Here is a 25,877-nt window from a genome sequence, read left to right as displayed (position 1 = left end):
AATCAAAGTTGCATGTTTAATAGTACTTGAAGACTGGTAGCTAGGTAAATCTCAAATCACGAGAAAAATTAATTTAGGCCTATTTTATGGTTGCTTGTATGCCGGTTGAGAAACATCTAGCGTGTATATTTTTTTTCTCAGCACTTGTGGTGGTAATTTATCCAATCTTCGGGACAACTTCTGGAGCTAAACATAGTTTGAACGATAATGCAATCTTCTTTGACTTTTTGGTGCATGGCTTGCATGAAACGTCTGGGTAGAAAAATCTGCACTCAGCTTCTAGAAAATGGGCTCAAATTTAATGGACTTTGGCTTGGGCCGAATTAAGTTTAATTTCCAACAAATTCCGCATTCTCTGTAGTAAGTTGACATTATTCAATCGAGTGATGTGACATTAATGCGCTCCAGAGAATCCTGACTTGAAGTTGTAAGTATAATTTCTATAATTCTAAGATTGACAAATGTGAAAGACAGCAAAGCTAATCAATCTCTTCCAATATTCCATGGCTTCAACCTCCATTTTCGTTACTTCATTTTGCAGTACTTACGATGTGTTCTTGAGTTTCAGAGGGAAGGATGTAATGAAAGGCTTCACTGGCCACCTCTACGCTGTTTTGCGTCGGAGTGGAATCAACGCTTATGTAGAGGAGGAAAAGATGGAAGACACAGAGAAAATTGGAGCAGCATGCCTAAATGGTATCCAGCAGTCGAAATTTTCACTAGTCCTTCTCTCAAAAGACTATGCCTCTTCTACTTGGTGTCTGGAAGAGCTTGTCCAAATCCTAAAGTATAAAAAAGCAGATGATGTCTGGCCAATTTTTTATGATGTAGATACATCTCATGTTGAAGAGATCCAAGGAAGCTATAAAGAAGCATTTGTGGAGCATGAAAAGCATTTCAAGGAAGATGTCCTACAGAAGTGGAAGGATGCTCTCCGACAAGTTTCCACCTTGAAGGGTCTTGATCTACCAAAGCGCTTGGATGGGTACATCCGTCATAGATCTAACTATATATGCTTCGATCTGTTACTATTTTCTTTAATTATTTTTTTAGCATTTTTAGTCCTTTGATAAGAATAGATTTAGAACGTCTTACTATACATCTGTGTTGCATTTTGTAATAATCCAATTAAAAATAAAACGAAAACCCCAAATTTTGTGTGTATGGAGGTTTTTGAAGGTAATATAAGATTTATAAAATTTCAAACTTATGATCTCTTGTTTGTGTGATGATACCATTATTATTGGTTTAACTATTATGTATTATATAATATCCACTTCAACTTTTTGACTTGCAGGCATGAGGCAAAAAATATTGATCATATCGTTGAAGAGATTTCAAGAAGACTAAATCGAACAATGCTCAATGTTGCCATCCACCCAATTGGTTTACAATCTCGAGCGGAAGGGATGATTTCTTTGATGGCTAACGAGTTAGAAGACATACGCATAGTTGGGATATATGGGATGGGAGGTATAGGTAAGTCAACCATTGCAAAAGAGGTTTATAATTGTCTGTTCCAGACATTTGAAAGCAGCTGCTTCCTTGAAAATGTTAGAGAAGCTGCCCATTTCAAGGGTATACCCTACTTACAAAGGCAACTTCTGACTGAGACCTCTAAAAAAAAACATGAAAAGATATATAATCCCGAAATAGGACTGAATTTGATCATACAAAAACCACATAACAAAATGGTTCTTCTTGTATTGGATGATGTTGATAAACAGGATCAAATAAATAAAATACTAGGAAAATGTGATTGGTTTTCTCCTGGGAGTAGAGTGATTATAACTACTAGAATGAAGGATTTCCTAAAACCATGTGAGATGTATTGGCAGTATGAGGTTAACAAAATGGGTGACAATGATTCTCTTCAGCTCCTAAGTTTACATGCCTTTGGCAAAAACCATCCCACTGAAGCCTACATGGCTTGTGCTAAAAAAATGGTTCACTATTGCGGGGGAATTCCTCTAGCTCTTGAAGTTCTGGGTTCTTTTTTGAGTGGCCAAAGTGTTGATGTGTGGAATAGCAGGTTGGAAAAACTGAAAGTGATTGCCAATGAAGATATTCACAGCAAGTTTAAAATAAGTTATGATTCTCTTGGTGATTTTGAAAAGTTCATATTTCTTGATATTGCATGTTTCTTCACTGGGTATGATAAGGACTATGTCATAAGCATACTGGAAGAATGCGGCTTCTTTCCGGTTAACGGCATTAATTCTCTGATGAGGAGGTGTCTAGTAAAAGTTGGCTCTAATAACAAGATGTCGATGCATGATTTGCTTCGGGACATGGGAAGAGAAATCGTACGGAAAGAGCATGTTGTAGATCCTGGAGAACGTAGTAGATTATGGCATCATGAAGATGTAATTGATGTTTTAACAAATAAAAAGGTAGGAAAAGTTCACAGTTCCCCCGTTGAATATGCATGTTTATATGTTGTCTTTCTCCAGACACGTGATGAATTGCTCCTCTTTAACAGGGTACAAGAGCAGTTGAAGGCCTTGTTCTGAACATGCCAGGATTAAAACAGTACTCATCGAGTACCAAAACATTCAAAAAGATGAAAATGCTAAGACTGCTTCAACTCAACTATATACACCTGGCAGGAGACTACAAGCATATTTCTAACAAGTTAAGATGGTTGTGTTGGCGTGAATTTCCTTTGGAATCTATACCATTCGATCTCAGTCTGGAAAATCTGATTATTCTTGATATGCGATATAGCAGTCTGAAACATTTTGTGGAGGCAGGAAAGGTAGATTAAGATATCATTTAATTTATGTGTGAATAACTTATTTTGTCGTTTTCAGAAACTGATACATTTTTAACTATTTCATCTGTTGCAGTCTCTAAAGAAGCTGAAATTGCTTAATCTTAACCACTCACAAGCTTATTGAGATCCCAGACTTTGAAGGTTGCCAAAATCTTCAGAAATTGATGCTGAAAGATTGCATTAGATTGGAAAGGGTTGGTGACACCATTGGACTTCTCACTAATCTTGTTTTCCTGAATTTTCAAGATTGCAAGAGCCTTGGGAATCTTCCAGGAAGTGTTGGTGGTCTAAGAACGCTGGAGAAGCTAAATATGTCGGGCTGCTCAAAACTTGAAGAGATGCCCGAGTCCATTGGACTTCTAACTCACCTTATTCTGTTGAATTTGCAAAACTGTGAGAAACTTCAGAACCTTCCAGGAAGCATTGGCAATCTAAAATCACTTCAGGAGCTAAACATGTCAGGCTGCTCCAAACTTGAGCAGTTGCCCGAGTCCACTGGATTTCTAACATGCCTCATTTCATTGAATTTGCATGATTGCGAGAACCTTAAGAGTCTTCCAGGGAGCATTGGTGATCTAAACTCACTTGAGAAGCTAGACATGTCAGGCTGCTCAAAACTTGATGATTTGCCAGAATCCACTGGACATTTTAATTCCCTTGTTTTCTGGAATTTGCAAGATTGCAAGAATCTTAAGAATTTCCCTGCCAAAATTTTTGGTCTAAGATCACTGAAGGAGTTAAACATGTCAGGCTGCTCAAAACTCAAGGAACTGCCTGAGGACCTGGGGGAGTTGAAATCCTTGGTTGTTCTTAATCTTGATGGAACTGGAATAAACATCCTACCTGAAACAATTAGAAATATGAAAAATCTTGAAATTTTGTCTTTATGTGAATGTCCTCTTATCTTTTCACCCGAAAACTGTCCTCAGATCATCAGCATTTAACCTTTTTCTTTAAAAGAGTTGGATATCAGATATTGTAACATATTAGATGGTATAATTCCCCATGCTTTTCGAGGCTTGTCTTCTTTGAACGTGCTGAAATTATGTGGCAATGGTTTCACAAGCTTTCCAGCTAGTATCAGTAGCCTTCCTAATCTTGGAAAGCTTCATTTAAATTCATGCAAAGGGCTTCGATCTATACCCCAACTTCAGTCAAGTGTAAAAGGTTTGTATGCTAACGATTGTTTGTCATTGGAAAGTATTAATCTAACAAATTTTCATGGGGAATCAGCTCTGGAGGTCAAAGGTTGCGTGAATTTAAAAGGAATTGAAGGCTTTTTCAACTTGGAACCGTTAGAAGTTGATATTGCTGGAAAACTTCTTGGAAGCAATAGCTCATTCATCCAGGAATCAGTTACAAACTATTCTGTCCGCAAAATTGACAATCTTGTAGCAGCTAATGCGATGTGTCCACCGCAGGTACTGCCTGCCTCCCTTTCTCCGTTTTTGTTAGAGCGTGCTGCAAATTTCCTTAATTTAATTATTAACTAAGTTAGTTTATTTATTTCACTTTGTGCTTTTTTGGGTTATGCTTTAGGCAGAGCAAGTTGGTCTTAAATGCAGTTTATTTTCTAGGAAAAGAAAGCCACAACGCAGATTACATCTAGGTATCTAAGGAATCTGCAGAGAATGATTAAGTTGATTTGAGAATGGGCAGGTTAAAGTAGTTGATTATTTTTAGTTTTCTTGTGTGTTTAAATGCATGCAACATTTCTTCTCTCTGTCACACCCCTCAGAAATTTAAGAAAAGGCTGACCAATAATCTAGCTGAATTACTTAAACAACTAATGCCCACTCCTCTAATATTATTATGAATCAATCTGTTATTGCTAAGGTATCATAATTCAAACATATTCACAATCCAAAATTAGCAATAAAATAAGTAAAGCAGGATTAAATAAATCATTTTATATAACAAAATTTCTTAATAGTAAAAAACAACAGAATGAAGAACAAAACTCAAAGTAGATAATGAAAAATTCAATTGAAATTTTATTTAGAAAAAGTTCGGGTTGGGCTTGAGGTAAAATTCAATTTGCCTCAAGTTGCCTACGTACCCCTATTAAATGGGAAATCAAACCCACGTAGTTCTTAAAATAAATATTTGATTAACTGTTCAAACTGTTCTAAATTTAAAACAAATGAAATATATTGAGCATATAATCTCAATCATAGTATTAGTATATGTATATATATAATATTCTCAACCATTCACATTCAACCATCATACTAAAATTTAACATTACATTCATGACCATCTAATACTTAACTATTTTTTTTCCCCAATTAAGTATTTATGAAGCTAATAACCTTATAAAAGAATAACTTTATATGCTAGCTAACTCAAACTTATCACTTAGTCTACCCACTTTCACTTATTTAACACAGAGTTTAAATAGAAATCAAGTTTTTATTCTAAGAATCTCAACACAAATTAAATTAGCATATTAATCTAATTATCAAAATATTTAACGAAAATCCAGCAACATCTATCCTGTAACTGAGAGATTCCCCTTGCTAAAAATTAACAGTTCACAATAAATAACAAACTTAGCATTCGTTTTAAATTCACAAACGTGACTCGGATGACAATTCGGAATTGGCAGTTCAATGAATCCAAAATAACCTTCACACACATGAATTCATCCTACAACCAATTCTTGTTCCTAAACTAACAGCTCCATGACAATAATCCAGAGACTCAGTCATTAACTGATTCTTCTTAAAAGCCAAAATGTTAACATAATGAATATTACTAAAATAGTTCCAGCTTAACATTCATCTAATTTAATTATACGTCTTATTCTTTATCTCCTTAATCACTTACCTATTTTTATTTATTTCAACCTCTACTGTACAATTTCAAATATAATATATAAAAAGCATATTCTGCCCTCAAATATCACTACAAAATATGAAATTGTCTCCAACCTTTAGGACACAACTCCTCATAATTAGCCATTTAACAAGATCGATCTAGAAAATGCAAAACATCACATGAATTGATGCACTTCCATTTTTTTACCACTTAATCATAATAACACTATCATTTATAATTTCAATATCATTTATAATTTCAATAATATATCAACATACACATATATGTATATATTCATTTTCAATCAACTGACAATATTAAGCTTCATTTTAATTTATTAAATCTATATTCTTATAAAACTATGAATATCCGCTATCTAATACATCCTTAAAATTTTATTCCCCTAATAATATACCACTTGAAATTAAATTCTAATTTCACCAATATGCTTCAAACCTTACCATATAATTTCTCAAGCACAAAGAATCTTCTAACTTAACCAAAATTATACAGTTATACACAAACTCAGTCTCCAAAAACCAACAATTCTAACTGATAATTCATCATTTGTGAATCTAAAGATATTACCTAATTTTAGTGAGCCAGAAATTGAAGTTTAGCAGTGATTTCTAGCCCATAAAAAATTATCTACCTTTTATTATTATTATTATTATTATTATTATTATTATTATTATTATTATTATCTCCCTAGAATTTTCTACAATATCAAACCTAATATAACCAATCACTAAAAATTTAATCCAATTAAATTCTAAAGCTATTAGTCAACTTAATTAACCAAATATTTTGGCATAAACTGAAATTAAATTTATAAAGACCCTTATTAATCTCTTACTCAAAATTAAATAGAACCTGCTTAATTGTTAGAATTATGACTCAAAATCCTAGTAAAATTTGGATAGATCTTTTCCTAATTTGAGTGAGAGAAATATTCCTCAATAGGATAGAGGAATATTTCCTATATAGAGTAGAACTCCTATTTTAGTGTTAAACCTAAATTGAGTAGGACTCCTAATCAGATCAGGATTGAGGGAATTAACACTATAAATAGGAGAATGATGGAAAAGATTATTTGGCTTTTGCCCATTGAAGACAGTGGCTTTCAGCTCATGGAATGAGGCTGTCGCCCATTGTAGAGAGGGCTTTACTAATTGCTGCGGATTTGGCTCTGCCCATTGATGAGGGGCTTTTGCCCATTGCAGTGAAGAGAGGCTTTGGCCTAAGGTGGATAAAGGACAGAATTCAAGAAGAAGGGATTCTTGTCCATTGGTGAGAGGACTCTTGCTCATATAATAGTTGAAGGCACCACAAGTGTTGTAATAGTAAATATATTGGATTATATCTAGAGAAGACTGAGAGAGACTAACTAATATATTTTCTATGAGCAGGTTGATGTAGTATTGATTCTCTTGAGTGTAATTGGGTTGATGGGTAGTAGAGTTATGAGCTTGTAATGATGATTTATTTATTATTGATAGTGGAAGATTGCATATCCGTGAATGTAGCCCTATGTTGAGAGGGTGAACCACGTAAATATTGGTGTTTTGTGTGTTTGTTTTATTTCTTTGCAGTTTAGACGCTTCCATGATGCACAACATTAATAGTATCCCAAAAATAAAAATTTGCTAAATTAAAATTTTGGGATGTTACACTTTCTTACCAATACCTTGATTCATAAAGCCACCTGTTCACTAAACCATTTTAATAACAATTCCCCAATGTCATGTTTTTAGAGGGAAGTTCTATTCTACGTCCCATTTTATGTTTTTCACTTGAATCAGAACTTGTCCAAATTTGCTTACATTTCTCTTTCACTTTTCCTGACTTTGACTTTCTTAGCAGGCTCTTTCTGAGAGGGGCTTATACAGCATCTTCCTACCAGGAAATGAGATTCCAATGTGGTTCGGCGATCTACATAAAGGCAATATTGTATCCTTTCACGTGCCTCGACTTGATCCAGGTTCAACCATCATTGGAGTTGTTACATATGCTACTTACGCATGGGGAAGATATCAAACGGACCTCCTAACAAAACAGAAATCTTGTTACACTTGTCCTCTTCTCACGATCACTAATAAAACCAAACTGTTTGAATGGATCTATGATCCTCATATCACCTTCTTTTCAAGAGATGTTGAGCAAGATATCAGTTGGTTGTGCTATTGGATATTTGATAATCATAAGAGGGGAACTGATCAATATGATGCGGGTTGGCGATTTAAGGATGAGTTGGAAGAAGGGGATGAAGTGGAATTTTCTATTGACTTGGGTTTTGGAATTAATGTAAAAAAGTGTGGCATCCACTTGCTTTACCAGGCTAAAGACCATGGCTCACAATCAGATGATCTAGCAATCGTTTCTTATGCCTCATCCAGACATCATAGAAGGTTCTTACGATCTCGTCCTCGATTGTTAACAATGAAGAGCAACCAAGAAATAACAGTGAATGATACAGGAACTCCCATCATGGATAAGGAATTTTTGCAGTAAGCACTCTTACACCATTGCTTTTCTTCAGGTCTTTGTCGTGGTTCATTATCTATGAATTCTGTGTGTTTTACTATCTATGAAAGGAAATTAATTATGAAAAAAAAAGGGAATCTGGAAGATTAGTTTTGATGTAAAATAGAATAAAAATAAAATCATTCCATTTCCTTTTGTTCTTTAACAGGTGGACAAAGTATAGGGATCAAAAATCGGACGAGACTATTGCTATGAATAGGACAATATATGAAAGAGGCTAACTGAATAGGCTATCAACCTGAAAATGAGGATCTGGAAGCGTCCTTACCAAGTTTCTCCATTTGGTGGACTTGCAAATACTTCTGGCAAGGGGAATTAGGAAGTTAAACAATTGCTTATTATTCTCTCTATGTGACTTTCTATTTCTCTCTTGTATTAGTGGTTGGTTTGATTTTGATGCTAGACTGCTTGAATTATTTAAAACTAGGGGTGAGGTTTAACTATAATTACTAATACCTCTGCTATTTTCAAATCTAGACGATATGTATTAGTTTAACAACATTTTAATGAAAAGAAAAGAAAAAGAAGGACCATCAATGGCTTATGAAAAAGACTGACAATAGTCTAGAACTAACAAGTTTGATGAAATATAAAAGAGAAGAAAAGGAAGAGAGGAGACGGCAAGGATTTGGAGTATATGTATTTATTTACTTATATATGATTAATTTTACAGGTGTAAAACCTTTTAGGATGCCATGAAAGAAGACAAAATTTGTGAGCAAATGAATTTAGAACTTTTTCTTATCACCATAGATTTAAAGTATAAAATATAATAATGATTGCTAAAAATTAAAAATTAAGAGAAAATATGTTATGCCCTTTTTTATTAATTGATCACAAGTGTACGAATAATTTGCTCACATACATGCATGTTATTGAAGGCTAGTATGTGTGTAAGAGAAAGAGAGAGAGATATGGTCTTGCAGGCAGCTTTATTGCATAATTTTTTGAACAGAATTTGGCTTTTTGTGGTTTATCTTTGCATTAGAATTCGAATGGGACACTGAGCAATGATTTGTCTTCTCATGGATTTAGTTTTTATGCGCAGGCTGAATTTATAAGAGAAAAAATTAAGTTTGTTATTGAGAGGAATGCAGATTTTATTTTTGAAGTCTTGGAGGGAAAGTCAATTTCCATCAGCAAAGCTAGCAGGAAAGGAAAATTTTTGAACAAAAGGAAAAATTTTCCCTTTACCATTTGTCAAATGACAGGAAATGATTACATCAAGTTATATAACATTCATTGCATTTTATTAGCATTTAGTCTCATTTTATATTTATTTTTATGTGTTTTCATTATTATTTTAGAAAATATGTTAATCTAACTCAATTCACTGATTTTTATATTTTATCAGGTATTTTTATGTGGTTCTAGAATCAAAGATGAGTTTGGAAGAGATTTAGATGTCAAAAGGTGAAGAAAACTTGAAAAACGAAGTGGTAGAAAGTTACATGGGACGTGTATCACTACACGGCCTGTGTAAAGTCCCCTAACAACAATTCTGATACAGCTCTTCTTGCTTCCAATCCTACCCGGATGGACCCCTAATGCTTCTAGCACTCTGAAATTAGGGTTTTTACACTAGATACAAATATAACAAGTCAAGAATTGAGAAGAGGAGCCAATTTACATTCAAGGATGCACATCAACTTCAAGGGAGGCAAGGGAGAAACAATATCTGCAAGATTGCTAAAGGAGATTTTCAGCTGAAGTTCCAAAAGTCCAAGGCTGCAACACTCTTTCTGGATTCTTTTACTCTATTTTCTTCTCATGTCTTCTCTTTATCTTTTTATAAACTTGATTGTAAAACTCATAATGTGTGAGTAGTCTCTTTATTCTATGGTTAGGGTGTAGCACTCTTAATTTAATTATGGATATGATTTGATTTTATTTAATATATTGGGGGTTTTGTTCTATGATTCAATCTCTTGTGTTCTTAATGCATGCTATGTGTTGGTACCCACCTAGCTATGATCTAAGATACTAATTGAAGAACTGAAAGACGAAGATTAGTATTAGAAAATCAAGATTTTGAATCTAGGAAATCTGACTTAGAGATAGGCTGATGACCTTTGTAGAGTTTCAAAATTAATCAAAGATCTTAAAGGGTTTTAATTAATTTAATCACCATGAAAGTAGGGTTTAGGTTAATTAATGAGCGCCTTGAGAGAGGATTTAAGATAATATCGGATTAATTTTCATCAAAGTAATAATCTCCAATTTATTGAATGAATTAGATTGATTCTATAATTGATTGAAGTGTGAACGCTTAGCTCTAGAATGCTTTTATCCGTTAATATTCAAGTTTTGTTAATTGTTTTAGACTTTGTTTCTTTCAATTTAGATTTAATTATTATTTCTATACAATTTGATCGTCTAGATAATTAAAATCGCTATAGGTTGGTACTCAATACGGCCTTCGTGGAAACGATACTCTATTCATCACTTTATTACTTGTTAGAGATCCTTACACTTGCGGTGGTTGTAAAATATGCAAACAAGTTTTTGACACCGTTGCCGGGGACCAATACTTGATATTGAACGATTTGTGATTTAATTACTCTAAATATTCTTATTTCTTTTATAATTTATTTTGTCTCATTTTATTTTTACTTGATTTTCTTGTGAGGTACTTTGAGACGTTTCATCAACAAATCTTCACAAGTTTTATTCAGCAACACAATGAACCATTTTACAATGCTCGGAGAAGATTCAATGAATTGGTAGAGCAATTTGCCAGTCATGGTCTTTCAAATTATGAACTCACTCTCAATTTCTATAATGGTCTGGATGAAGTGACAAGGAATTGGATAGATTATGAAGCTTGGACTACCGGTGATCATGTTCTTCAAATAAACCATGATGATGCCATTCACTTGTTGAATGACATGGCAGATTTTGATTACCATTGGCATTGGGATCCTTCACTGTAAGGTTGGAGCCACCAATATCCCCAATACACCTATCATCCTAATATTTCACACCAATCATTCGAGCTGTAAAGAATAGAGTAGGACTTGAAGAGGCAGTAGCTCCATTGGAAAATTTTAACAATCTAATGGTAAACAATGAGCTATCACTTTATAAGGTGGAATCATATGAACAAAGTTGGGAGAATAAAGAAGCTTCATAGGAATTTGAACCTATAAAAGAAGTTGAATCTCAAGAACAAAATTCCTATGAAGATGACTTGTTAATAGAGTTTCCACAAGAGCAGGAGTTACTTGAAAAAGAAATTGAACCTAAAGTTGAAGAAAACAACTCCTTTATTGTTGGTGGGTCATTGGAAGAGTGCTTACATGAAGACAAATCAGAGGTGAAGGTGGTAGATAAAGAAATTGACAAGACTATCAACTTAAGCTCATTAATGATGTTTACACATACACCACTAGAAGACCCTTTTCTATCATGGACACCTCCTAAATCATCACATGTCCTCCATGAGCTAAAGCAATTCTTTTCCCAAGCATATCATTCTAAACTATGTGTTGTTCATGCTATGTGCAATCTTATCCCAAATCTTGCCAATCTTGAGGCTACCACAAATTAAGACCCATATGTAGTGTTACATGACAACTACTATGGGCGAAAATCGCTTTTTGATAAGCAATTCTAAAAGGGGTCAAGCTTAAGACCTTAAATTAGCGCTTCTCGGAAGGCAACCCAAGTTTTAAATTTTGCATTTGTTTATTTCTTTTGTTTTATCACCCTCTCAAACTTGAAGGTGTATGCTACATTAGTGGAGATAGGAAATTGAGATATGCCTATAGAGTTGGAATTAAATCAAACTTCATCACAATTATCCACAATAGAGGCAATTTGGGGGAGTAAGTGTTTCTCAAGTCTATCTTGATAAAACAGGTTATTTGTGACTTATTAATGGTCTTGCATAGAGGAATAATTAGTTGAAGCACCACAAAGGTAGTGAGGTTCTAGTGGGCAACTATTTAGGTCCCTACGCTTTAAAAGTGAGAATTGGTATGAAGGTTGAAGAGCGTCTAATTATGTGTAAATTAAGTTTTTTGTTATATTTCTAAGTATCCATGAGCTTTTATAAAGTTTTATTTTGCTTGAGGATAAGCAAATGTTTGAGTTTGAGAGTATTTGATTACATCAAATTATATAGACATTTAAGATTAACATTCATTGCATTTTGTTAGCATTTAGTCTCATTTTATGTTTATTTTTATGTGTTTTCTTTATTATTTTAGTAAACATATTAATCCAACTCAATTCATTAATTTTTATATTTTATCAGGTATTTTTATGTGGTTCTAGAATCAAAGATGAGTTTGAAAGAGATTTAAAGGTCAAAACGTGAAGAATACAGGGCCAGAAATAGTACACGGGATGTGTAACCTGTCTCATGTAACTTCTTGGACCCTGTGCAACTCTCTGGACTAAATAAAACTTGAAAAATGAAGTGACAGAAAGTTACACGAGGCGTGTATCACTACACTGCCTATGTAAAGTCCCATGACAACAATTCTGATGCGATTTTTCTTGCTTCCAACCTGACCCAGATAGACTCCTAATGCTTCTAGGACTCTGAAATTAGGGTTTTTACACCAGATATAAATATAACAAGTCAAGAATTGAGAAGAGGAGCCAATTTACATTCAAGGATGCACATCAACTTCAAGGGAGGCAAGGGAGAAACAAGATCTGCAAGATTGCTAGAAGGGATTTTCAGTTGAAGTTTCAAAAGTCCAAGGCTGCAACTCTCTTTCTGGATTCTTTCACTCTATTTTCTTCTCATGTCTTCTCTTTATTTTTTTATAAACTTAATTGTAAAACTCATCATGTGTGAGTAGTCTCTTTATTCTAGGGTTAGGGTGTAGCACTCTTAATTTAATTTATTTAATATATTAGGGGTTTTGTTCTTTGATTTAATCTCTTGTGTTCTTAATGCATACTATGGTTAGTACCTACCTAGCTATGATCTAAGATACTAATTGAAGAATTGAAATGTGAAAATTAGTACTAGAAAATCAAGATTTTGAACCTAAGAAATCTGACCTAGAGATAGGCTGATAACTTTTGTGGAGTTTCAAAATTAATAAAAGATCTTAAAGAGTTTAATTAATTTAATCACCACGAAAGTAGGGTTTATGTTAATTAAAATACACCTTGAGTGCCTTGAGAGAGGATTTAAAATAATATCGGATTAATTTCCATCAAAGTAATAATCTCTCATTTATTGAATGAACTAGATTGATTCTATAATTAATTGAAGTGTGAACCCCCAGCTCTAGAATGCTTTTATCCATTAATATTCAAGTTTTGTTAATTGTTTTAGACTTTGTTTCTTTTAATTTAGATTTAATTATTATTTCTATACAATTCAATCGTCTAGATAATTAAAATCGCTATAGTTTGGTACTCAACACAGTCTTCGTGGGAACGATACTCTACTTATCACTTTATTACTTGTTAGCAATCTGTGCACTTGCGGTTGTTTTAAAACATGCAAACAGGAAACTAGCAAACAACAAAAAATTTTCCTCTCGTCTGGAAATCAAGCAACAGTGTTTATGACTATTAGATATTTTGTGTTTAAAAACCAGCCAATCCCATTTTATATGAAGCGAGGCAATGTATAGAGAGGTCAATATGCTTTCGGCCTCTATTTTCTCTCCATTTAGACAAATCAGTTTGTTAATTTTCATTTTATGATCTAAAATTTTGAATGAAACATCATTTTAATGACAAAGCATATCAGGATGAATTATTGCTTCTTTGATTTCTTTATTTCAATTCTACAGTATATAATTTATAATCTTATCCCCTCCCTTCTTACATTGAGTAGAGGGTGGTGTGAACAATTTCATCCATGAAAAGGAGTTTGTATAGGAGTATTGTATATTTGAGGATCCTACCACAATTTGTGTCCAACTCATATATTAGAATCTCAAGCTATGATTTGCCAAAAAAATCCATTAAAAAGAGAATTGTTTGTTTATAAAAAGAAGCTTTTACTTATGGTTATTATTTACTGGTTTTACAACAACCGCAAGTGCACGGATCACTAATAAGTAATAAAGTGATGAGTAGAGTATCGTTCCCACGAGGACCGTGTTGAGTACCAAACTATAGTAATTTTAATTATATAGGCGATCAAATTGTATAGAGAAATAATAATTAAATCTAAACTAAAAGAAATAAAGTCTAAAACAATTATCGAAACTAAAATAGCAATGGATGAAAACAACCCAAAGTTAGGGGTTCACACTTTAATCAATTATGGAATCAATCTAATTCATTCAATAAATGGGAGATTATTACTTTAATGGAAATTAATTCTAAGGTATCCTAGATCCTCTCTCAAGGTATCTAAGGTGTACTTCAATTAGAGCCAAACCCTACTTTCGTTGGTGATTAGTCCTAATCAAAACCCTTTTGAGATCTATGATTAATTTTGGAACTCCATAAAGGTCATCAGCCTATCTCTAGGTCAGATTTCCTAGGTTCAAAATCTCTATTTTCTAATATCAATCTTCACCTTTTAGTTCTTCAATTAGTATCTGTAATCAATACTAAGTGGGTACCAACACATAGCATGCATTAAGAATACAAGAGATTGAATCAAAGAATAAAATACCCAATGTATTAAATAAAATTAAACCAGATCCATAATGAAATTGAGAGTGCTACACCTTAACCCTAGAATAAAAAACCTACTCACCCATGGTGAGTTTTACAATTAAGTTTATAAAAAGATAAAGAGAAGTCATGAGAAGAAAATAGAGTAAAAGAACTCAGAAGGAGAGTTGCAGCCTTGGACTTTTGGAACTTCAACTAAAAATCCCTTTTAGAAATCTTGCAGATATTGTTTCTCTCTTGCCTCTATTGAGTTTGATGTGCATCATTAAATGTAAATTGGCTCTTGAATGTAAATTCTCTTCCCTCTTTTAATTTTTGACTTGTTGTATTTATATCTGGTATAAAAACCCTAATTTCAGAGTCCTAGAAGCATTAGGAGTTCATCCGGGTCGAGTTGGAAGCGAGAAAAGTCGCATCAAAATTGCTGTCAGGGGACTTTACACGGGCCGTCTAGTTATACACTCCCCGTGTAACTTTCTGCCACTTCATTTTTCATGTTTTCTTCAATCCAGAGAGTTTCACTGGTCTAGGAAGTTACACGGGGTAGGTTACACGACCCGTATACTGCTTCTAGCCTTGTATTCTTCACGTTTTGACCTACAAATCTCTTCCAAACTCGTCTTTGATTCTAAAACCACATAAAAACACCTGATAAAATATAAAAATCAATGAATTGAGTTAGATTAACATGTTTTCTAAAATAATAATAAAAAAATATAAAAATAAACATAAAAGGAGACTAAATGCTTAACAAAATGCAATGAATGTTAACCTTAAATGTCTATATAATTTAATGCAATCAAATACCCCCAAACTCAAATCTTTGCTTATCCTCAAAAGTTAATAGAGTGAAAGAACCTAGAAGGAGAGTTGCAGCCTTAGACTTTTGGAACTTCAGCTGAAAATCCCTTCTAGCAATCTTGCAGATCTTGTTTCTCCCTTACCTCCCTTGAGGTTGATGTGCATCCTTGAATGTAAATGGGCTCTCTCCTTCAATTCTTAACTTGTTATATTTATATCTGGTGTAAAAACCCTAATTTCAGAGTCCTAGAAGCATTAGGAGTCCATCCGGGTCGTGTTGGAAGCAAGAAAAGTCGCATCAGAATTGCTGTCAGGGGACTTTACACGGCCCGTGTAGTGATACACGGCCCGTGTAGTGATACACGCCCTGTGTAACTTTCTGCCACTTTGCTTTTCAAGTTTTCTTCAGTCTAGAGAGTTGCACGGGATCTAAGAGGTTACATGGGGTAGGTTACATGGCCCGTGTACTGCTTCTGGCCCTGTATTCTTCACTTTTTGACCTCTAAATCTCTTTCAAACTCATATTTGATTCTAGAACCATATAAAAACACCTCATAAAATATAAAAATCAATGAATTGAGTTAGATTAACATGTTTTCTAAAATAATAATAAAAACACATAAAAATAAACACAAAAAAAGACTAAATGCAAATAAAATGCAATGAATGTTAACCTTAAATGTCTATATAATTTGACTTAATCAGTTATCAAACAAAAAAAAAAAGAAAGGTTTTTCTAGTCAACCTCTTAAATGATACTTCCTCCTTTACATATTATCTGTCACTTTACACAATTTTCTTTTTTTTTTTTTTTTTTAAATGGTTCGTTACTTTAGAAAATCAAGAAAGTATTAATTATTTTTTTGTCAACTTTACCCTTAATCTCTATTAATAGAGTAAATGTGTAACACCCTCCCGGTAGCAACTCCGTACATTCTACTGTTCCGGTGACCGGTGTCGGTCTGGACAGCTAGAACGTTCGGAAAAATATTTAAACTAAAGTGAGGGACCATAATTAACTCAAATATTAATAAGAAAAATTTAGTAAAAATTTTAGAAATAAAATACAACCAAGTTAAACGAGCCGGTGCCCAAGCGATGGGTAACCAGAGGGAAGTTGCGGTTCTCGCAACGAGGAGCCTTAGACCCGGGGAAAAATTCATAAAATAATTATTGGGACTCCAGAGAAGGGTCATTGAGGTTCCTATGGCATTAGAATGCCAAGAAAATATTTAGAAAAATTTTTCAATCAGTACAGACAATTTTGACCCGTTAAGCCAAACGGAGGGCATTTTGGTCATTTCGCCTTCAGAGGTGATTTTTGGCCGACTTGTCCAGTTGAGTAAATAATTATTATGATCTAAAATATGAATAAATATTGCTAAAAATTAAATTAAAAATGAATAGAAAAGAAAGAAAAAGAAAATGACTTAAAGGCTTAATTATGACATCACCATGATGTCATTTAAGTGCCCTCCACTAATCACCATTCAACAACACAATAAAGACTCTTTAAAAAGAGAAAAATGACAAATGAAGAAACAAATTTTCTGGTTCTTCTTCTTCATTTGGACGTGAACCTCTTCTTCCATAGCTAAGTATATTCAAGCTTTTCAAAGCTTGATTCACCAATTTCTACCCAACAAAATCATAACCTAGCTTCATAAAAAATTAACCTAGCAACTTGAGTAACCTCTAGGCAGCCAAAAGAAGAAGAAAGAAGGAGTTTGGGTAGTTTGAAATTCTGCCCTATTCAAGGTTAGTGCCTATTTACACTTAAATCTCTTTTAATCCATGTTAAAGACTTAAAGTGAGTAAGGTTTTGTGAATTAAATGAATGGAAACTCATGTATATGTCTTGTAACACCCTCACTGTAGCAATTCCGCACAGTCTACTGTTCCCGTGACCAGTGTCGGTCCGGACAGCTAGAACGTCCGGAAAAATATTTAAACTAAGGTAAAGAACCATAATTAACTCAAATATTAATAAGAAAAATTTAGGAAAAATTTTAGAAATAAAATACAACCAAGTCGAATGAGCCGGTGCCCAAGCGATGGGTAACCAGAGGGAAGTTGCGGTTCTCGCAACGAGGAGCCCTAGACCCGGGGGAAAAATTATAAAATAATTTTTGGGACTCCAGAGAAGGGTCATTGAGGTTCCTATGGCATTAAAATGCCAAGAAAATATTTAGAAAAATTTTTCAATCGGTACAGACAATTTTGACCCGTTAAGCCAAACGGAGGGCATTTTGGTCATTTCGCCTTCAGAGGTGATTTTTGGCCGACTTGTCCAGTTAAGTAAATAATTAATATGACATAAAATATGAATAAACATTACTAGAAATTAAATTGAAATTGAGTAGTGAAGAAAAGAAAAGAAAAATTAAAGAAAAGCTCATTTATGACATCTTGATGATGTCATTTATAAATTATGACCAATCACAATTAAGCCATCATTTGACTAACTAATAAAGAGACTAAATGAAGACCAAATAACCAAAAATTACAGCAGCTATTCTTCTTCTTCTTCACCAAAACGTGACTTCTCCCCATCTCCCTCCATTGATGCACTCACCCAAGCTCCAAAACCTAGCCAATTACACCATAAAACCCCTATATGCCTTCATAAAACTTGGTCCTCACACCTAGAGCAAGCTTTGGACAGAAAAAAGAAAGGAAGAAAGTGAAGTTTTGAAGTCTTAGAAGTGGCTCCATTCAAGGTTAGTGCACATATTTATTTAAAACACATTAATTCCATGTTAGAGATGTGTAATAGGTAAGAAATTGTGGAATAAATGAACCAAACCCATGTGTATGAATGCCATGAATTTTGGCAGCCATATTGAAGGAATAGAAATGAGGGTTTTGTTGGACTTAGAGTGGATTAGAAATGATGTTTAAGATACATATACACAAGGATAATAAATTGATATGCTAACTAAGGCATCTTGTAGAAAACATAAGGTGAAGCTAGGGTGTTGGGGGAGTGAAAATTGATTTGGCTTATGAAATTGTTAGAGCACATTTTAATGGTCAATTAGTGACCATTTTAGGTAAGTTGACCATATTATGGACTGAAAAATAGGATTGCAAAGTGAAGTTGTAGGCTGCCCTAGGACAAGAGTGCAGAGGGACTGAAAATTCAGTCACTTGCACTGCCATAACTTGGGCTGTGTTGGTCCAATTGGTGTTTGGCCAATTGGACATGAAACTAGGCTTATAATGGCACATTTTTGCTGAAGAAACCATGCCCAAAAGACCAAAGCAAGAGGACCAAAACTTGGCCCCAATCCGGATACCCTGCAAACAGCCCCTGCAGAAATGACCAAATGAACAGTAACTGTTCATTTGGCCATAACTCACTGTAGATATGGTCAATTGACCTGAAAGTTTTACAGCAACAAGTTAAGACATAGACAAATAACTTTCATGAAGAAACCTACCCCAAATTATGACCAGAACCTAATCAAATCATTGAGCAAAGTGAAGTTTACTGTACTGAGATTTCCAGAATTTTCATTTGAGCAGCAATGTTTGGAGGACTATAACTCTCTCTAAAAAATTCGGATTTAGGCGATTCTTGAACCGATGGAAACCTAAGGCATAGTAGAACATTTCATATGAAGAAAGTTAGACCAAATTATGAACTTAACTTGATTAAATTACTGACCAAAGTTGGACCAAAAATCTGCCAGACCCAAAATCTCAGCATAAATAGTGCACGTGAACAGTAAACTTATTTTGGCCATAACTTGAGCTACAAAACTCCAAATGGAGTGATTCAAAAAAGGAAGTTCAACTAGACAAAATAAGGAACAACTTTCATGTTTACCATTTCCTCAAATTCCCACTGTAAAAATAACAAATATAACAGTAAAGATGAAGCACCAAATCTGAAAATTTTGTTCAATTAGCATTAAGCTTAGAAATGGTATTGGCAACCAATACCAACAAGTTTTAAATGCAAAATGTGGTATGTTTGGGGTGTTAAAACCAATACACCTATTTTCTATCCAAAAGTCAACATTTTTGTTGACCAATGAGGTGAATAGTGACACCAAAACCAAAAATTAGCAATTTTGCCAAAATGACCTAAGCTTTGAGAAAGTGACTAAAACCAACAAGTTTTGAATGCAAAATGTGGTATGTTGGGAGTGTCAAAACCAATGTACCTATTGTTTATGCAAAAGTCAACATTTTAGTTGACTAATGAAATGAATAGTGACATGAAAACTTGAAATTCAAAAATTGTGAAACTTAAAAATGCAAAATGCCCTAGTAGGCCTAATGTGATTGGTTTGGATAGTTTGGCATGCCAATAGGGTATTGTTTTAGCAGTACTGCGAAAGGAAAGGCTTTATGCCCTTATTCATGGCTTTTATGCCCGTATTCATGGCTTTTATACCGATTATGTGATATCATGGCTTTTTAGCCATACTGACTGCATACGTGGTTGATGTTCTGCGTCCCATGGTATGACGGCCCGAGGCACCGCGGTGTCCAGTGCCAACGACCCGTTATCCAGTCCAGTCGTCCAGTATAGGTTACTTGGGCATGGAAAAGTATAACTGTGATTGAACTGATTATTAAAGAAAATACGAAAATTAAGAATCAGGAATGATTACAAAAATACAAAGAAGCTCAAGATCATGAAGAAAATAATTAACGAAATGCATGAAGAAGTTAATATCATAAAACATGATTAGCCCTCGACTAAACAATAAGTTAGTAATTATTCATTTCTTATGAACACAATAGCAAGGAAATTATTATTTTTATTTGCATATTATATTTTCTTGTATTATTTGCACCACTAAGCTTTATCCTTAGCGCGTCGCTTTTGCAACGCGTAGGTACTGAAGATTTGGACAGAGGGCCCATGAGACCACGTGATTGTAAGGCCGTTCACATCAGCATAGTGTCCGTGTCACCTCACCATCCACAGTGCATTGGTAGGACACTAGGTTTCATTTTGACATTTTGTAACTAATTTCTATTTTCTCATATGTATTTGAACTTATGGAATGTATTTTGAGGTTCATGTAAATAATGAAAAATCGTATTAATGAATGTAAAAGTGAATGTTTATCTGTGATTTATACATGATATAACATGAGATGAATGATTGAGAAATGAATGGTGAAAAATGTTGAGATTTTGATATTGAAGTTTGAGAGTGATGAGATGATTGAACATGAATATTGGAAGTATTTTTCACAGGTTCCGAAGAACTTTTTTTCTCCATTTTTAGCCAGATCACGGATTTTCTTTAAAAAATTTCGGAACCTCAAATAAATTACAATTTCAATAAATGAATTATATTTCACAAGTTATATTCAAAACCACGATAAAAATGAATTAAGATAAAATAGAGTGCTCCGGCACACTGAGTGGCATAACTTGCTCGGCTACACTGTAGTCGGGTAAGGGGTGTCACATTTAGTGGTATCAGAGCGCGGTTTAGGCGTTTCTGGACCTAGATAGATTGCATATCATGCATTGCATTCATATGAGTCGAGGTGACACTATTGCAGATCTGTATTTCCTGGTTATTTTAGGTTAAGGTATGGAATAAGAGAGTGAAGAGACAATGTGGTAGCGAATGGAGATGAGAAGGCATCAGTATTTAAGATGAAAAAGGATGAGTACAGAACTGTTTAATGATAGGATTGAGACTAAGGAGAAAGTGAAGTAGGATAACACGGAAAGGTAAAGAAATAAAGAGGCAGTAGCTCCTCGGCTATTTACACTGGGTAAATTTCGAGGACGAAATTTAAATGAGAGGGGAAGAATTGTAACACCCTCACTGTAGCAATTCCGCATACCCATCGTTCTCGTGACGATGTCGGTCCGGACAGCTAGAACGTCCGGAAAAATATTTAAACTAAGGTAAAGAACCATAATTAACTCAAATATTAATAAGAAAAATTTAGGAAAAATTTTAGAAATAAAATACAACCAAGTCGAATGAGCCGGTGCCCAAGCGATGGGTAACCAGAGGGAAGTTGCGGTTCTCGCAACGAGGAGCCCTAGACCCGAGGGAAAAATTATAAAATAATTTTTGGGACTCCAGAGAAGGGTCATTGAGGTTCCTATGGCATTAGAATGCCAAGAAAATATTTAGAAAAATTTTTCAATCGGTACAGACAATTTTGACCCGTTAAGCCAAACGGAGGGCATTTTGGTCATTTCGCCTTCAGAGGTGATTTTTGGCCGACTTGTCCAGTTAAGTAAATAATTAATATGACATAAAATATGAATAAACATTACTAGAAATTAAATTGAAATTGAGTAGTGAAGAAAAGAAAAGAAAAATCAAAGAAAAGCTCATTTACGACATCTTGATGATGTCATTTATAAATTATGATCAATCACAATTAAGCCATCATTTGACTAACTAATAAAGAGACTAAATGAAGACCAAATAACCAAAAATTACAGCAGCTATTCTTCTTCTTCTTCACCAAAACGTGACTTCTCCCCATCTCCCTCCATTGATGCACTCACCCAAGCTCCAAAACCTAGCCAATTACACCATAAAACCCCTATATGCCTTCATAAAACTTGGTCCTCACACCTAGAGCAAGCTTTGGATAGAAAAAAGAAAGGAAGAAAGTGAAGTTTTGAAGTCTTAGAAGTGGCTCCATTCAAGGTTAGTGCACATATGTATTTAAAACACATTAATTCCATGTTAGAGATGTGTAATAGGTAAGAAATTGTGGAATAAATGAACCAAACCCATGTGTATGAATGCCATGAATTTTGGCAGCCATATTGAAGGAATATAAATGAGGGTTTTGTTGGACTTAGAGTGGATTAGAAATGATGTTTAAGATACATATACACAAGGATAATAAATTGATATGCTAACTAAGGCATCTTGTAGAAAACATAAGGTGAAGCTAGGGTGTTGGGGGAGTGAAAATTGATTTGGCTTATGAAATTGTTAGAGCACATTTTAATGGTCAATTAGTGACCATTTTAGGTAAGTTGACCATATTATGGACTGAAAAATAGGATTGCAAAGTGAAGTTGTAGGCTGCCCTAGGACAGCAGCAGAGGGACTGAAAATTCAGTCCACTTGCACTGCCATAACTTGGGCTGTGTTGGTCCAATTGGTGTTTGGCCAATTGGAAATGAAACTAGGCTTATAATGGCACATTTTTGCTGAAGAAACCATGCCCAAAAGACCAAAGCAAGAGGACCAAAACTTGGCCCCAATCCGGATACCCTGCAAACAGCCCCTGCAGAAATGACCAAATGAACAGTAACTGTTCATTTGGCCATAACTCACTGTAGATATGGTCAATTGACCTGAAATTTTTACAGCAACAAGTTAAGACATAGACAAACAACTTTCATGAAGAAACCTACCCCAAATTATGACCAGAACCTAATCAAATCATTGAGCAAAGTGAAGTTTACTGTACTGAGATTTCCAGAATTTTCATTTGAGCAGCAATGTTTGGAGGACTATAACTCTCTCTAAAAAACTCGGATTTAAGCGATTCTTGAACCGATGGAAACCTAAGGCATAGTAGAACATTTCATATGAAGAAAGTTAGACCAAATTATGAACTTAACTTGATCAAATTACTGACCAAAGTTGGACCAAAAATCTGCCAGACCCAAAATCTCAGCATAAACAGTGCACGTGAACAGTAAACTTATTTTGGCCATAACTTGAGCTACAAAACTCCAAATGGAGTGATTCAAAAAAGAAAATTCAACTAGACAAAATAAGGAACAACTTTCATGTTTACCATTTCCTCAAATTCCCACTGTAAAAATAACAAATGTAATAGTAAAGATGAAGCACCAAATCTAAAAATTTTGTTCAATTAGCATTAAGCTTAGAAATGGTATTGGCAACCAATACCAACAAGTTTTAAATACAAAATGTGGTATGTTTGGGGTGTTAAAACCAATACACCTATTTTCTATCCAAAAGTCAACATTTTTGTTGACCAATGAGGTGAATAGTGACACCAAAACCAAAAATTGGCAATTTTGCCAAAATGACCTAAGCTTTGAGAAAGTGACTAAAACCAACAAGTTTTGAATGCAAAATGTGGTATGTTGGGAGTGTCAAAACCAATATACCTATTGTTTATGCAAAAGTCAACATTTTAATTGACTAATGAAATGAATAGTGACATGAAAACTTGAAATTCAAAAATTGTGAAACTTAAAAATGCAAAATGCCCTAGTAGGCCTAATGTGATTGGTTTGGATAGTTTGGCATGCCAATAGGGTATTGTTTTAGCAGTACTGCGAAAGGAAAGGCTTTATGCCCGTATTCATGGCTTTTATGCCCGTATTCATGGCTTTTATGCCGATTATGTGATATCATGGCTTTTTAGCCATACTTACTGCATACGTGGTTGATGTTCTGCGTCCCATGGTATGACGGCCCGAGGCACCGCGGTGTCCAGTGCCAACGACCCGTTATCCATCGATCGTCCAGTATAGGTTACTTGGGCATGGAAAAGTATAACTGTGATTGAACTGATTATTAAAGAAAATACGAAAATTAAGAATCAGGAATGATTACAAAAATACAAAGAAGCTCAAGATCATGAAGAAAATAATTAACGAAATGCATGAAGAAGTTAATATCATAAAACATGATTAGCCCTCGACTAAACAATAAGTTAGTAATTATTCATTTCTTATGAACACAATAGCAAGGAAATTATTATTTTTATTTGCATATTATATTTTCTTGTATTATTTGCACCACTAAGCTTTTTCCTTAGCGCGTCGCTTTTGCCACGCGTAGGTACTGAAGATTTGGACAGAGGGCCCAGTAGACCACAGATTGGGTAAGGCCGTTCACAGTCTGCATAGTGTTCGTGTCACCTCACCATCCACAGTGCATTGGTAGGACACTAGGTTTCATTTTGACATTTTGTAACTAATTTCTATTTTCTCATATGTATTTGAACTTATGGAATGTATTTTGAGGTTCATGTAAATAATGAAAAATCATATTAATGAATGTAAAAGTGAATGTTTATCTGTGATTTATACATGATACAACATGAGATGAATGATTGAGAAATGAATGGTGAAAAATGTTGAGATTTTGATATTGAAGTTTGAGAGTGATGAGATGATTGAACATGAATATTGGAAGTGTTTTTCACAGGTTCCGAAGAACTTTTTTTCTCCATTTTTAGCCGGTACTCTGCCGGATTTTCTTTAAAAAATTTCGGAACCTCAAATAAATTACAATTTCAATAAATGAATTATATTTCACAAGTTATATTCAAAACCACGATAAAAATGAATTAAGATAAAATAGAGTGCTCCGGCACACTGAGTGGCATAACTTGCTCGGCTATACTGTAGTCGGGTAAGGGGTGTCACATGTCCACCATAGAATTCGGCAGCCCTATTGAAGGAATAGAAATGGAGTGTTTGATGGACTTAGAGTGAACTAGAGCTTAGGTTTAAAGTGTATATATATATATAGAGAGAGAATGAAAGAGTAAATTAGGGAAATTGTGAAAACTTTGAAATTTAGCTAGGGTTTAGGAATGAAAATTTGACTTGGCTTATGAAATGGTTAAAGAACATTCTAATGGTCAATTAGTGACCATTTGAGGTATGTTGACCATAAATTGGACTGAAAAATGGCATGGCAAAGTGGAATGGTAGGCTGCCTAAAGACAGCAGCATGGTGACTGAGATTTCAGTCCACTTGGACAGGCATATCTTGGGCTGTGTTGGTCCAATTGGTGTTTAGCCAATTGGACATAAAACTAGGCTTATAATGGCACATTTTTGCTGAAGAAACCATGCCCAAAAGACCAAAGCAAGAGGACCAAAAGTTGGCCCCAATCCAGATGCCTTGCAACAGCACCTGCAGAATTGACCAAATGAACAGTAACTGTTCATTTGGCCATAACTCACTGTAGATATGGTCAATTGACCTGAAATTTTTACAGCAACAATTAATAAATAGACAAACAACTTTCATGAAGGAACCTACCCCAAATTATGGCCAGAACCCATCCAACCAAGTGATTCTAGTCACTGTTCATGTTACTGTAGATATGGTCAATTCTGCAGATTGGCAATCCGGCCAGCTGTGGTTTTTGGACCATATCTAGAGCTACAAAACTACAAATGGAGTGATTCAAAAAAAAAATTCAACTAGACAAAATAAGGAACAACTTTCATGTTTACCATTTCCTCAAATTCCCACTGCAACAAGGCTTAATGGAACAGTAAAGTTGGGCTTCAAAAACTAAAATTTTCTGCCCTCTTGGTTTTAAGTTAGAAATGGTAATGGTGACCAATTCCAACAAGTTTTAAATACAAAATG

General features: G+C 34.4%; 4 protein-coding genes across 6 annotated transcripts in view; 3 read left to right on the top strand and 1 right to left on the bottom strand.

The window, feature by feature from the left end:
* The first annotated feature begins 303 nt into the window (after positions 1-303).
* On the top strand, positions 304-3,661 carry LOC131183266 (TMV resistance protein N-like). 2 transcript variants are annotated; one of them, XM_058153815.1, is made up of 5 exons: positions 304-427; positions 569-985; positions 1,298-2,393; positions 2,483-2,758; positions 2,850-3,661. In XM_058153815.1, exons 2-5 carry the CDS (start codon positions 582-584, stop codon positions 2,898-2,900), a joined length of 1,827 nt encoding a protein of 608 aa, XP_058009798.1. In that variant the 5' UTR covers positions 304-427; positions 569-581; the 3' UTR covers positions 2,901-3,661. The 2 variants fall into 2 exon arrangements, with proteins under 2 accessions (XP_058009798.1, XP_058009797.1); XM_058153814.1 differs by lacking the exon at positions 304-427 and having other exon boundaries at positions 434-985.
* Positions 2,941-3,720, top strand: LOC131182906 (disease resistance protein RPV1-like). The gene has a single exon (XM_058152311.1). The coding sequence runs from the start codon at positions 2,941-2,943 to the stop codon at positions 3,718-3,720; it is 780 nt and encodes a 259-aa protein (XP_058008294.1).
* Positions 3,721-10,064, top strand: LOC131183267 (uncharacterized). Its single transcript, XM_058153816.1, has 4 exons — positions 3,721-3,943; positions 4,010-4,197; positions 7,457-8,103; positions 8,289-10,064. Exons 2-4 carry the CDS (start codon positions 4,183-4,185, stop codon positions 8,359-8,361), a joined length of 735 nt encoding a protein of 244 aa, XP_058009799.1. The 5' UTR covers positions 3,721-3,943; positions 4,010-4,182; the 3' UTR covers positions 8,362-10,064.
* Positions 10,065-15,195: 5,131 nt separating this feature from the next.
* LOC110638005 (uncharacterized) overlaps positions 15,196-25,877 on the bottom strand; it is a 61,295-nt gene continuing 50,613 nt past the window's right edge. Inside the window, exon 3 of one of the 2 annotated variants that reach the window (XM_058153811.1) lies at positions 15,196-15,391. In XM_058153811.1, coding sequence (XP_058009794.1) covers positions 15,292-15,391 — 100 coding nt within the window. In that variant the 3' untranslated portion in view covers positions 15,196-15,291. Of the gene's footprint in view, positions 15,392-15,983; positions 16,096-25,877 lie in introns of those variants that run through there. The other variant, XM_058153813.1, reaches the window with a different exon arrangement.

Source organism: Hevea brasiliensis, chromosome 9 (genome assembly GCF_030052815.1).
Source record: "Hevea brasiliensis isolate MT/VB/25A 57/8 chromosome 9, ASM3005281v1, whole genome shotgun sequence".
NCBI classification, from domain to species: Eukaryota; Viridiplantae; Streptophyta; class Magnoliopsida; order Malpighiales; family Euphorbiaceae; genus Hevea; species Hevea brasiliensis.
The sequence above is the reverse complement of the archived record's forward strand: the minus strand, read 5'-3'. Positions and strand labels throughout refer to the sequence as shown.

What these genes read in the sequence shown, in the direction of transcription:
- LOC131183266 (XM_058153814.1), top strand. Translation starts at nt 504, where the DNA reads ATGGCTTCAACCTCCATTTTCGTTACTTCATTTTGCAGTACTTACGAT. An exon ending in CTACCAAAGCGCTTGGATGG is followed by an intron (nt 986 to 1,297) that starts GTACATCCGTCA and finishes TTTGACTTGCAG; the next exon opens with GCATGAGGCAAAAAATATTG. An exon ending in ATTTTGTGGAGGCAGGAAAG is followed by an intron (nt 2,759 to 2,849) that starts GTAGATTAAGAT and finishes CATCTGTTGCAG; the next exon opens with TCTCTAAAGAAGCTGAAATT.
- LOC131182906 (XM_058152311.1), top strand. Translation starts at nt 2,941, where the DNA reads ATGCTGAAAGATTGCATTAGATTGGAAAGGGTTGGTGACACCATTGGA.
- LOC131183267 (XM_058153816.1), top strand. An exon ending in ATGGATAAGGAATTTTTGCA is followed by an intron (nt 8,104 to 8,288) that starts GTAAGCACTCTT and finishes GTTCTTTAACAG; the next exon opens with GTGGACAAAGTATAGGGATC.